General features: G+C 35.1%; 1 protein-coding gene across 1 annotated transcript; it reads left to right on the top strand.

Annotated features, from left to right (window-relative positions):
* The first annotated feature begins 3,011 nt into the window (after positions 1-3,011).
* Positions 3,012-8,165, top strand: LOC107740386 (growth hormone secretagogue receptor type 1-like). Its single transcript, XM_016552813.1, has 2 exons — positions 3,012-3,570; positions 7,666-8,165. The coding sequence occupies exons 1-2, from the start codon at positions 3,012-3,014 to the stop codon at positions 8,163-8,165; spliced, it is 1,059 nt and encodes a 352-aa protein (XP_016408299.1).
* Positions 8,166-14,491: the final 6,326 nt, after the last annotated feature.

Here is a 14,491-nt window from a genome sequence, read left to right as displayed (position 1 = left end):
TTCATGCATCACATTTTAATAAAACAATCTAATTTCACAATCTAATTGCATCTGCATAATCTAAGTATGAACACTTCTACCTATTAAACACCATTATAGTAATGACGTTTACTATATTAATAATGAGTAGTTTATGATAATTATATATAATATTTTACATCTTCCTTTTTCAGTGAAACTAGTAAAAATATGTTTTCAGATTCCAGTTCAGATTTTGTGTTTTGTCAGAGATCCAGACTTCCTGACCAGACTGTGTACAAACCAAGTTCATTCCTCCTGCATATAGTTACATTTTGTCCACAAAGAAAGAGCCACCAGGTTCATTGGGTTGGAGTGCTCGCTCCAGACAGATTGTCTATTAAATTAGATTATTCTTCAGCACCTGGATCAAGCAATGAATACCAAACTAACTCAGCTTAATAGTTATTTTTACTATCATGTACGTATACTGTAGCTTGTTTTTACAATCAAGCAGCTGCTTTGCTCCAAAATATTGTCGTTCAGCACAAACAATGTATGCTTCTCGGAAACCTTTCCTTCAGTCGTTACCTTTGCACCTTAGTGAGAAGAGAAAAAAATACTTATCGAATGCGTCTTGATCTTGTGATGCGTTTTTTTGAAACATGTTCTCCAGTTGTGCAAGATGTGTTTTGGCTGTTTTTAAAAATGTAGTACCACAAAATTTTATCTTGAAATGGTTTTTCAGCCAGTAATCAAGATTTCGAAAGTCATTTAGGATTTTCTTAATTTCTCTATTGTTAATTTTTTGGTTTTGGTTTAGTTTAGTTTTAGAAACCAAATTATCGCATTGTGTTATCCTTTACTTTTAGCAATATTACTTTTTGATGTAATCTCAAGAGTATTGAATATAGGACTAAATATTAATTTTCAGATATCTTTTTTCTTAAATCACACATTTGAACTTTATTTTTATATGGAAATAAAACCTTTAAGTTTATTCTGTCCAGCAGAGAAATTAAGAAAAGCGCAAGAAATGAAATGCAAACAGCTGTAATGAATTGTGTTAATCCTACATGTACTTCCTGTGAATCGAAAATTTTTGCCTTTTTCTCTGTGTGTTAAAGTCTTGTGACTGTCAGCGCTGTGTCACAGCAGTATGATGGTCCGGTCGTAGGGTTTTGTGTCGTGCTTTGGTTATGGGCATATGAGTGCTGTCAACAACTGTTAACAATTGAAGGTACCTTGCAAGAAGTCCTGGATGAAAATGAATTACATGATTTGGTCTTATAGATATTCTGCAAATGTCTTCTGTTTGTCATTGAAGGAAGAAAAAAAAAAACTCAAACTCCTATTTTTGATAGTGATCAAATGTAATTGCGAAGTGTGCCATTTTAACATCTCCCCATCATGGTAGGCGTTTGGTTCTTGGGAGACAGAAAAACTACAAAAAATCAATAAAATATGCACAAAAAATTTGACCATTTTTATGTAATTTTAATGTTTGCAGTTACCTCATACACCGTACATTCCAAAAAAAAATTTGTTATAGTATACATACTACCAGACATATCACTTTAAAATGTTCGTTATCAGATAGGAAATGTATAATCATATATATGTATCTAAAGTGTGTCTGTATAGTCATGATATCTACAGATGGATCCATGCACAATAAAAGATTTATAATTCTTAATTGTCTTCTTTTACTGCATGTTGCCATATATGTTGATTCATATCACTATGATAATGTTTTTGTATCTAAAAAAACCACTCCGTATATAAATATTTTTTTCAGTCAAGGATCAAGCATATTACAAGTCAAGTCACCTTTATTTATATAGCGCTTTTAACAATACAGATTGTGTCAAAGCAACTGAACAGCATTAATTAGTAAAATAAAGATATTAAGATTACAAAGATATTAAGATGATCTAAATGTATTTTTCTGAAATGTTTCAAACCCGATTTGAATTTTGGCACACCAGGAGCTTCATTGTGCATCAACATACTATGAATAAAGATTGTGTTAGACATTGCCTATGTTAATACTAATTAACTGTTTGTACGGAAAAAGAAAAATACTCTTAGGTCATACCTTTTATTCAGTATATCTTTTGAACTGAAAAAAAAACAATATATTTGTATTTCTATAAAAAGGTACATTAGACTTTTTGAGATACGCTTGGGTCACAGCTCTGTTTCTTCATTAATTTGACAGGCTTTTGTTTTTGATGTTCATTCAACATATATATAAAGCTAAAGCTAGAAACTAGCTGAAATTAAGGTTTAAGTTTTTTAATATTTTACTTTATTTCAAGCAACAGTTTCTTGATTTTTTTCTTCATTATAATAACCCTGCTTTATGCTCACTAAATTGTAATTCTAAGAAAATATCCAAAATCATTTTTGATTTAAAGATTGCAAGTTCAATATTTGTCCAAATTATTTAATTGGATAAAACTTGATAAATACTGATATGCAAATAATGTTATTCATATTAGTAGAGAGTTTGCAGTTATACCAGGCTACTTTAACACTGTTGCCGCGGGTTGTTTTTCATGTCCGCGGGTTGAAGCGACTCCAATAACATGATATTTATCCCATGGAATGCGAATTTTTAACTGGAGACCCCCTTCTTGTGAAAACCTGGCAACCCTGACTTATACATGAATCAAGAGCTGTTCATTTAAACACCTCTCACCTCTATCCCTATCTGTCTACTGTCTCCACCTCTTTTGATCTCACCATTTAATTAAGAACTGGACTAAGTGATATTCTGCATGCACACAGGAGAGAAGAAGTGTTGCTCTCATTTCCTGTAGCAGCACACCAGATACTACACCCACAGGTCTCGTCTTTTTCATCTCCTGTTAAAACACACCGCCTCTTCATGGTTACACCTTCCCTCATGCTGAAACAGACTTTCAGCGAAGAAGTCTCATCAGAGTTCTTCATGCTCAACCTCTTTTAAAGGTCTTTTGTACATTTACCACAATCTCTAAGACCTTATCAAGGGGCATCTGCAGATTTGCATCAATTTGGAGGAGTTCATGGAGGACCACCATTGCGGAGACTCTCTCTTCCCAACCTCCACCCTCATTCCTGTCACCACCATTTGCATCCTGCTCTTCGTCGTCTGTATAACCGGCAACACCATGACCATCCTCATTATCCAGCGCTTCAAGGACATGAAGACCACCACCAACCTGTATCTCTCCAGCATGGCCATCTCAGACCTGGTCATCTTCCTTAGCCTCCCCTTCGACCTCTACCGCCTCTGGAAGCACGTACCCTGGGTCTTCGGGGAGCTGATGTGCCGTCTATCACACTACATCAATGAAGGATGCACCAATGCCACCATCCTCCACATCACAGTGCTCAGCATGGAGCGTTACCTGGCCATCTGCTTCCCTTTCAAAGCCAAGGCTGCCATCACCAAGCGAAGGGTCAAGTATGTCATTCTGACTCTGTGGGGTATTGCCCTACTGTCCGCTGCGCCAGTGTTCTTCCTGATGGGTGTGGAGTACGAGAACGAGACGATGCCTGACCTTCAAACACAAGCTCTTACCAGGAACTTTCCCCAAACATCCAGATATGAAGTACTTTTTTGTCAGCTAGAGGTTTCAGTATTCTTGATTATTTTCTAATGTTTAAAGATGAAATATAAAGTAAATGCTTTAATTGTAAATTGGTCATGTACTGTAGATGAGAGGCCCTAATGACCTTTGTGACCTAAGCTCACAGAAGCTTCCAGAATCCACCCCTTCAGTCTTCTAAAAATAGGCTCAAAATATCAGACATGTTTGAAATCCTGACTGTATGAAATCAGAGTTTGAAGTTAAAAAAAAAAAAAAAAACAGAGCCTGTGCCTATCATACATTACATGATTTTCTGTGAAAACTCCAACTGCCCAAAATCTGCAGACTGTCTCTGGCTTTAGGCAACTAGCGTTGAATCAAAATGCAAATCATCATAAAAAATCTAAGCAAAAGTCATGTAGTGTATTCCAACCTTAAGGTAACAGCCATGGATATTTACGTTTGCTACAGCTCATTCTTACAGTTTAGGGACCTGGACAATCCCCTAACCCCAAGTATCAAATCTTGTAGTGTAAATGGTCACACAAGGTTTGTGCTGTAGACATAAAAGAGTCTCAAATCTCTAATTATGGGGTGTGTTGAAGAAAGGTGTGCAATTACTTCAGATAATGCTAACAATTTTCGCCTGGCGGACCATAAAACAGGTTAAAAAACGGCCATATAACTTAAACTGATTGAGAGACCTGAGCCATATTTAGAGATCAGAATGTCATCAGACATAGAGTTAGACTCTTGACTTTTGTCATTAAGTGACCATCCCAACACCCCTAGCAACTGTGTAGTACTTAGGACACCTTAGCAGCATTGTAGTCGAGACCAGGCCAAGACCTGAGTTTGTTGAGTCTGAGTTAAGACCGAGACTTGAAGAGGGTCTATATCATTTTGAAAGTATAACTATTCTTTCCTTTGGCATGAATGAAGGCTAGTTTTTCATCATAGTCACTTAAACCTCTGCAGACCAGTGCACACCAGTGTGTTCAGTCTAGAGACGGAATAGCACAGAGCAGATCATACTGCGTCCATCGGCACAGACAGATATGTAAATATGGTCTTGAATTCGAGACAGACGTGATACAGAGTCCAACACTTCATCCTAGCCTCATGGTGGCCAGCAAGATTAGGCCTATATTTGTAACACTTTAAATGTTTGTAAATCTGTGAATATTTGCACTGTTCATCTCAAACATTGATATTTTCCAATGTCCATATGTTACAAATTAAAGTTGTTTTGAAATCTACAACTTAGTCCTAACTTGACCAAAATCATTTTAAGTACAAAGAGTGTCATTATTACGATTTACCCCACTATCAATGTGAGCTGTAGCACTAACACTTATTCTACTAATAACTATTGAATAAATGCATAAAATAAAATAGATTAAATAAATCTTGGGACCCACTTTATATTAAGTGGCCTTAACAACTATGTACTTACATTTAAATTAATAATTTGGTACAATGCACTTATTGTGTACATACATGTTTTTACATTGTACTTATATTTTAAAAATACCTGCATGTAAGGCTTTTTGGGGACCGGAATGATGGTGGAGCGTTTGAAGCAGCAGGGAACTTCACACAGCTCCAATGATCTGTTGAAGATCTGTGTGAAGATGGGGGCCAGTTGGTCAGCGCAGACTTTTAAACAGGCAGGTGAAACACCATCTGGGCCTGAAGCTTTTCTAGATTTCTGCTTCCTGAAGACCCGGTTCACATCCTCTACACAGACCTTAAGCACAGGTTGAATGGTGGGGGAGGGAGGGAGGGGGGTTGCAGGGGTGGTAGGTGAAGGTGTGAAGTGCAGATCAGAGCGGATGGGGGGTGGTAGACGATCCTTTTCAAATCTGCAGTAAAACACATTCAGATCGTCAGCCAATTGTTGATTCTCCGCAAGCTGTGGGGGTGGTGTCTTGTACATGGTGATGTTCCTCAGACCAGTCCATACTGACGCTGGATCGTTTGCTGAAAGCTCTTTTCTCAGCTTTTCTGAGTAGTTTTTTTTAGCCACTCTGATCTCCTTTGTTAGTCTGTTCCTGGCCTGGTTATACAAGATTTTATCCCCACTTCTGTAAGCATCCTCTTTGGCGTGACGAAGCTGTTTGAGTTTCCCAGTAAACCACGTTTTATCATTATTAAATGATAAGAATGTCCTGGTAGGAATGCACATATCTTCACAGAAACTGATATATGAAGTTACAGTCTCTGTGAGCTCGTCCAGATCGGTGGCTGCAGCTTCAAAAACACTCCAATCAGTGAGGTCGAAATAGGCTTGTAAATCATGCTCTGCTTCATTAGTCCATCTTTTAAGTGTCCTTAAAACAGGTTTAGCTGATTTCAGTTTCTGCCTGTAGGTCGGTATAAGATGAACCAAACAGTGATCAGAGAGCCCCAAAGCTGCTCGTGGGACAGAGTGATATGCATTCTTTATTGCTGTGTAACAGTGATCCAATATATTGCTGTCTCTGGTGGGACACGTAATGTGCTGCTTGTATTTTGGCAGTTCACGGGAGAGATTTGATTTGTTAAAATCTCCAAGAATGATTAAAATAGAGTCTGGGTACCTTTGCTCCATTTCAGTTATTTGTTCGGCTAGCTGTTGCATCGCGGCGCTCACGCACGCGTCCGGAGGCACGTACACATTCACAAGAATGAATGAGGAAAACTCCCGCGGCGAGTAGAGTCTTTACAGTTTATGATGAGTGCCTCTAAATTAGGACAGCATACCTTTTTCAGCGTTGTTACATCTGAACACCAACTTTCGTTGATGTAGAAACATTATAGAAGAAGAATGACAAAACACAGAACAAACAAACAAAAACAATAGAAGAATCGCGGAGCTCAGCGTCCTGGCTGCCATTTGCGGCGCCATCATGTTGTTGTACATTGTACTTAATTTTTTATGTAAGTACATAGTAGTTAAGGCCACTTAATATAAAGTGGGGCCAAATCTTGATTTAATTTCCACAAAACAAGTTTTTATCTCTTTAAATTCTTTATTCTTGTTGACTAGCCATGTGCCGATATACAACAATACGACATCACACTAATGAACATGCATTATATTCTTATCATGGGCATTTCAAAATATCGTGAATAATTATTTATTATTCAGATTTTTAGAATGCATTTTAAGAACATCTCATCATCTGGTTAAAATGAACAACACTGCTGTAATGCTAACATTAGTTCATTAAATAGTTAGCATTAACTGACAATGAAAACACGTTATTAAAATCAAAAGTTGTAACTGTATGGACCTGATGGAACTAGTTCAGTTGTATTTTTTTAACTAACGTTAACATAACTTCTGTAACAAATGTAGCAATTTCTCATTGTTAATGTTAGTTAATGAATATTTACAATAAAGCAATAAAAAATGTATACATTTCTTTTTCTTATGAGGAAAAACAGTTATTATACTTGTTAAAGTACACTGTTAAAAAAATTCTGTAAAATATACGGCAGGGGAATTTACCATTAACCATTTAACAGGTTTTTACTGTAGCATTTTTACAGTATGTTACCGTTAAATTCACGATATTTTTTTACAGTGCACAACACTTTTGCATTTCATTGCATTTCAACATCTTAATAATATTGTAGCCTATACCGTGATAAAAGCTTCAGCAATTTTCGCAACATGAAAATTTGATACAGTCATACGTATGCCTATTGCAGACCAATCACTTTCTATCTTTCAGGAGGTTGTGGATAATTGTAATTTCATCCCTGTTCCTTATTTCTAAGGAATAAAACGGAAAATTACAACATTCTCCATTCTTCTCCATTTAAAGTGACTCGGGCGAGACATGAATATTGCCTAATCTTAATTAGTAGCAGTAACGTCTTTGCAATGTAAATGAATGATGTCAACTTGTGTGAGAAAAAGTCTAACAGATTGCAAATATGTATCTTGTCTTATTTATGTCTTATTTATTAATTGTCTTATTACTATCTTGTCAATTTATGTTCATTTATGTTTGATTGGCGAATGTTTTGTTTATTAGAAGCCTTCATAAATTAGTCTCAGTATGCAACCACCCAGAACATGGACAAATCTCATTCTTCTATTAACCCTGTGTCCTGTGCCCCTCTCTTCTCCTAGCTGTTGTTGTGTCGGTCTTTGCCATCTGCTGGCTTCCTTATCACATCAGTCGGTTCCTCTTCACACACATGGATGACTACCACTCCGCCCGCCTCAGTCAGAACTTCAACGTGGCCTCTATGGTGCTCTTCTACCTGAGCGCCTCAATTAACCCCGTCCTCTACAACCTCATGTCCAACAAGTACCGCTCCACCGTCAAACGCCTCTTCCTGTTGCCCCATAGGCGCCACCACGGGCCAAACCGGAGGCATATCTCGACCCGTGATGACTTCACCGTGTGCACAGAGACGTTCAATGGAGTGAAGGAGACTTACGGTAACATCAACCCAGCCAAAGAGGAGCGTAGGCACCTGGGAGAAGTGAAGAACGTGTGGGCTGATTGGATAAGAGCTGGAATAATTGGTGTGACGGAAATGAAAAATAAGTTTGGAACTGACTCACATTATGAGTGGAAAAAGCTTGTGACAGTGACTGTGCCCGGGGAAATGACTCATAAATGAAGGGTTTCTCACTAATGCATAATATCACAGTTATTACACAATTATTACACACTGTAATGATCGCTCACTGTATAGTGATAGCAATCATGTTGTCTAGATCAATAATGTAAAATAGGTTTTGTATAGAGCTACTTGATTAATGGAAATATTGTGACTTGAATGATTAGATTTTGACATTTTGTTGTTGCCAAACCAATTGTGGTGAAAGCAACTGTAAACCATTGCAGACACATATAAATGCGGTGTGGAAATCAGTTTGATGTTTCTCTCTTTAAATGCGTGCTGCACCTGAGCTCAAAAATGAGATGTGGCAGCCTTTGTGTGCTTCTTTTCTAATTTAACATCTCTATTGTATTACACAAAATCGTAGGCCATTTTATGTTTTTATGTCTTACAGAAAGCATAATCCAAATCTTTAAATTCTAATTAAAACTGTTTACCATTAAGTGCATGACAAAATGGTGATTCTTTACATCATAACCACCAAGTGATGGTATTATCTTGTTGCAGTGATGTGTTATTTCTATTTTAATGCATTTGTGTCCGTAAATTATTCTATTTTGCTCTGTTGGATGTCATTTCCTTTGCACATATTCATATCAATTATAGTATTAATATGTGAATTGTGTTGGAATCATTAAAACTTTACAATATTAGTATAATAGTATTGTAATCATTATAATATTGTGTATATTATATATATATATATTATAATGTAATCATTATAATATAGTGTACTGTAATCATGAAATAACATAATATTATTCTTTTATAGATTGAAAGTAATTTATTTTCTGTGGCTTTTGAAACAACATTTAAACTAAGATACTAAATGATGTTTGTTCAGCAGTAATCAAAATACAAAAAAGTGAACATAAAAAAATAACATTTTAATTAGATATTAATAAAAATAGTAATAACATGTGAATATATAATATCTTTTTAAAATCTAAATTACACTTAAAGTGTTTGTTTATTTTACAATTTTCATATGAAGTGTGGCTCAAAAAGTTAGAGCCACACACCCTGTTATATTAAGCCCCACAAAACATCGCATTTCATTTTAATTCAGAAATGTAAAATAAGTATTGAAAAGATGGATTGAAGTTGTTTTTGTATAAACTGCATTAGTGACGCATAAGTAACTTTGACATAACCTCCACTGTTTTTAAGAAATGGACTCTACAATAGCAGTGCATTTCCAGTAGGGGGAACCACTCTCATATGCTTGACTAATACATATATACAGTATAACTACAGTATATATAACTTTTGGGAGGTGAGAGCAATATTTTGTATTCATAAAATAACAAATATCTAATTGAATACATCTAAATGAATAAAACATTTAATCAAATATATTTAATAAAAATGGTTACATTTATTTTATTTTTATTCTCAGCTTATGAATTTAAAAAAAAGAAAAAGAAATAAATACCAGACAAGATCTGCTTGAAATTATTATAAAATATGATGATTTTTATAATTTTCATACACATTAAAATCCCAGTAACTCTGAACCCTTAATTGTAGTTTAGTTTTTATAGTTTTATTTATATTTTTGTTTCTAGAAATTATAACACGATATTCCGGACTATTTTCAAAAGGAATTGCAAATTGTATTTTCAATTGCGTTTTCCATATGTGGACGAATAAGAAATGATCAATATTTAAATATTGTTCAATATATTTATCACTATATATCTATCATTAATATATCAGTATATATATAATATATAATATAATATATCAGAGAACAGTATTTAAAAAGTCCAGCTGTTTTACTGAATACATGTATTTTGTGTAAAGTGGTGTGAGATCATTAATACAGGTTTGTTCCCACATGACTGAACTATCTGGTTAAGTGTCAGGAAAGAAGGGTCACAGAAAGCATTGAGACATTATTTCCTCTGTCAGACAGCCATATGTTTGGAATGTTCCTCGTGGCTTTCTTCCAAAGACCTTCAAAGCACTGAATACAAAATCTGTTTGTATGAAGCCTACAATTTCCAATTTCCATTTTCCAATTGTTTGTATGAACCCTACAATTTCCAATTTCTCACTCAAGCCGGCCTCCGCTCACTCTAGCCCGCCGGCCGTTCCTCACTCTAGGCCTCCGGCCGCCGCTCACTCAAGCCCGCCGTGTGTGACGCTGTGTGTTTCATTGTGAAAGCGAAACTACTTTGTTTGGTCTTCCAAAAGAGGACACGACTAGAAATCAGTGGTTAAGCTGTATTTACAACACTGTTCCAGAACAGTTCAACCCAAATATTCAGATGTGTGCAGCACATTTTATGGAGGACTGTTTCCTGATCCTGGGAGAGTAGACTACAATGCCGTCTGTTCTGACTCAAAGACTGAAAGTATGTTTTTCATATTTAAAGAATTTGCCACTGATGATTCAAATGCGAGTTTTGAGCAGTGTAGAGTAGCACCTGTTGTTTGTAATTTCTCTGATCACAAATGCAGACAGGGTTTTATATTTACGATTCGGCCAATCACAATGCATTGGATAGCTGGCCAATCACAGCTCACCTCGCTTTTTCAGACCGATGAGCTTTGTAAAAATTGACGCGTTTCAGAAAGGCGGGGCATAGAGGAGAAACAATAATGTACAGTATGTGGAAAATAATGTGTTTTTTTAACCTTAAACCGCATAAACACATTTCATTACACCAAATACACAAAATAATGTTCTTTTTAGCAACATCATATGACCCCTTTAAACGAAAATGACATAGAGAAGCATCCAAATGCAGTGATTTGTTTATTAAAATAAAACAACAAAAGTAAATCCAGGTAACAAAAAGGAGCTTTCAAACATGAGATAAACAGGACTAAATACGTAAATCACACATAACATCCAATAAAGGACAACACCAGACAAAGACGACCAGTGAGTCTGAAATTGCGTACTGTCTGTAGGCACTACATTTTAATTTGAACTTCATGACTGTTAAAAAAGTATGTTCTATATACTATAACTATGGGTAGTATGAATCTAATTCAGAAGTACTACATCCGCCATGTTGTTATTATCATGATGTGACTTACCAGCATCAGTTTTGCATTGCTTCACTCCCATAAATTCTCTTCCTTGGCCTCATGGGATAGTAAAGTGCATCAACTGTGTAATCCAGGCAGAAGTAGTACGTAATCCGGTTACTTTTCGCCTACAGTTTTTCAAATACTATGAATTCGAACATATCTTTCGACACACTGTTGTTCTCATACTATATAGTAGGTAAGTATTCGTTTTCAGACAGTGCATAAGAAACGTATAAATATACAAAGTAATAGGTATAATAAAGGACAGGTGAAAAAAACAAAACAAAACAAGGGAACATATAACAATTAAATGAGTATAAAACCATTTCTGTCACATGACTAGCTAGAAGTAACATAATTTCTTTGGAGGGAGAGTGACTGTAGTTGTATCAGTTATAAAATTTTCCTCATAATAAGAAGACTTATACCATAAAACATAACATGTCCATACTGTAGTGTCTGTTTGTACTGGACATAGATTTTATATATAGTATTTATTAAAATTCTTCCTAAATGTCAATCTTCTGCTAGCTTTGTTCTTTCCTTAGCCTTTTAAGGTACTTACCAAGAGGAAAATAAATGGAAAAATTACTTCTTTGCTTTTTTATTTATTATTTATTTATTTTATTTAGTTGGGGCAATAGTAAAAACAATCAATAATCAATAAATTATTTTTGTCAGCAGACCTAACAGGGTTTTTATTAATTAATTAATTAATTATTTTTTTTACCTCTACCATGGTTGAGAAGTCAGTTCATGGTAAATGTTGAAATTAATTTATAAATATAAATATAAATGTATTTTAATAATATCTTTTAAATAAAACTTGTTAAATTAAAAATCTTAAAGACTTTACTGTTTATCTTTTTTTAAATAATTTTCAATCAACTTTTTAATCAAAAGTAACTTATTTATTTATTTAAACAACTATTTTAAAGGTAACAAACAGCATTTCAAACAGGATTTTTTTAAACACATGCATGCAAGTTATTTATAAAGATTAAATTAAAAGACTGTTTATTGTTGTATAAGTTTACAACATTTTGTTCAGCAAGACCCCAAGAACTACAATATGTCAAAAACAAAAGCAAAAAAGCTCAGTCCAAAATCCACAGAATGGCCTAAGTACAGTAAACTAGCCTACAAGCCTGTCTTCTGGAATAAACATCTCAGAAGGTTAAAGTTGCATTAATTAATAATAATATAATTTATTTAATTGTTTTGTTCAATTCATGCACAAGATGGTCAAATGACTGGGGCAGCACCACTGTCATTACAAGTCAAGTAGATTATTTATCTGCAATTTTCTATTTCATGCTTTGCCTTGTTGGTTTCTCTCTCTTGTAAACACAGAGAGCCTCTTCATATTCCTCTTCATAGTCACATGCTTGACACATATACCTGTTTGCCACTGTTCGACCCTGCCTGTGTTTCTGACCTCCTCTGCTGTTAATAAAGCTTGCACATGGATCCGCACGTCTCACGTCTTGTCAGCCCCGTAACACATATGAATTGCATTCAGGGTGTCTGTTTTTGCTCTGTGTTAAGTAAAATGCGTCCTCCCTCTGATGAAGTATAGTGCAGAAAATAACATGATATAAGCTATCATCTTAAATGTAAAGTTCCTTTCTCCATGGGCATCTTGACAGTTATAGCTGACTGAATGTCAGAATAGAAGGTAGTTAGAATGCAAGCTATGGCGTTTAGGTACAAGGAAATAAAACGCACCTTCAGTATGCTGCAGAAATAATACTCTAGTCGAACACTGAACACACCTTAAAACACACCGGTTTTTACATGATGTTGTGGCATCTTGGAAAACTCATTGATTTTGACTGTATCGACACATTTGACTGTGTCGACTGTGCAGATGCGCTGACGAGTCTTGAGCAATCGAATATGGCATCTACGTATACATATCTATGGTTCCCTTAACATAGTAGGCTTATTCGAGATGCATCGGTGCTGCATAGACCGATCGGCGAATGATATCAAAGTACCGATTAATCTCGAACAAGCCTATTATCTCAAGGCCACAACTTAACGTTGTGTGGTTATGACATAAGGATGAAAAATAGGCTAATATATCACTTATGTGATGCTATATGCTTGCTAAAGGGCAACAGTATTCCTTTTTCTGTCCAACTAGCTTACATAACCAGTAAAATATGATTTTATCACATAATATTGTAATTTTTTTAAATGTAACATCACTCACGTTTTTACTGTACAATTGTGCAGTTTTGGGGGATTTATGTTATTTTTCAAATATATTTTTCAATATGTAATAAATTAAATATATTAATTTATATATTAAAAAAATCACTTTTAAGGAAGATCTACATTTTCCAATTTCATTCATGCTAATACATGAAAACATGCTGCCATCTACTGTAAAACAAACACTTTTAAAATTAAAATAACATGAAACTTCAACTACAGCCACTAGATGGCTGCAGAGGATTACTTAATGGCTTATGTGCCATTAGATTGATGTTTAGACATTACAAAATCATTATCAATAGAAAGTTTAGCTTTTTTAACTGATGTATTGTCACGACACACACACTGGGAGCACAGGAACGAACGTGGAGATGAGGAATAAAGTAAATTTCAAAGATTTAATAAACAAAAGCTGGGAATACAGAGACTCGGGATACACTGAGGACAAGAAATGACATTCGACAGCGGACAGGAAACAAGGGGCAAAACACACTTTATATAAACAGAAACTAATGGGACACACCTGGGATCAATAGAACTAAATGGGAATAGGAACAGGAAAAACCAAATATGGGCATAAACATTAACCTGGAGCACATGGGGGAGGAAAACACAACAGGAGACATGGAACAAAGTCTGACAAGTATACTTTTTTTGCAGTTATGTCATAATATTACAGTCAAACTTGAACATGTGTCATGTGTGTTATATGTGCATGTATATGTGTGTATACATGTTTTATAAGGCTTTGTTATATGTTCATTGTCAAACTCCAAAATTGGTTTATTTTTCATTATTAAAATATAAATATCAGTATATATACTGTGTGTGTGTGTGTGTGTGTTAAATCAAACAGCATTTCAAGCTGTTATGGTCATGTTACCACGTGCCCCTCTCTGTGGGGCATGTTGTCACATTTCACTTTCATACTTTCGGGTAATAAAGAAAAACATGTACACTGTATTAATGAAACAAGACCACATAGGCTACAGTATTTTTACTAGACGTGCATCTTCCTTGTAGTCCTTTTTAATGCGATATCGCGCATATGACGC

The sequence above is a fragment of the Sinocyclocheilus rhinocerous genome, unplaced genomic scaffold (genome assembly GCF_001515625.1).
Source record: "Sinocyclocheilus rhinocerous isolate Xijiao unplaced genomic scaffold, SAMN03320098_v1.1 scaffold315, whole genome shotgun sequence".
Taxonomy (NCBI): Eukaryota; Metazoa; Chordata; class Actinopteri; order Cypriniformes; family Cyprinidae; genus Sinocyclocheilus; species Sinocyclocheilus rhinocerous.
The sequence above is the reverse complement of the archived record's forward strand: the minus strand, read 5'-3'. Positions and strand labels throughout refer to the sequence as shown.

What these genes read in the sequence shown, in the direction of transcription:
- LOC107740386 (XM_016552813.1), top strand. Translation starts at nt 3,012, where the DNA reads ATGGAGGACCACCATTGCGGAGACTCTCTCTTCCCAACCTCCACCCTC. An exon ending in CAGATATGAAGTACTTTTTT is followed by an intron (nt 3,571 to 7,665) that starts GTCAGCTAGAGG and finishes CTCTTCTCCTAG; the next exon opens with CTGTTGTTGTGTCGGTCTTT.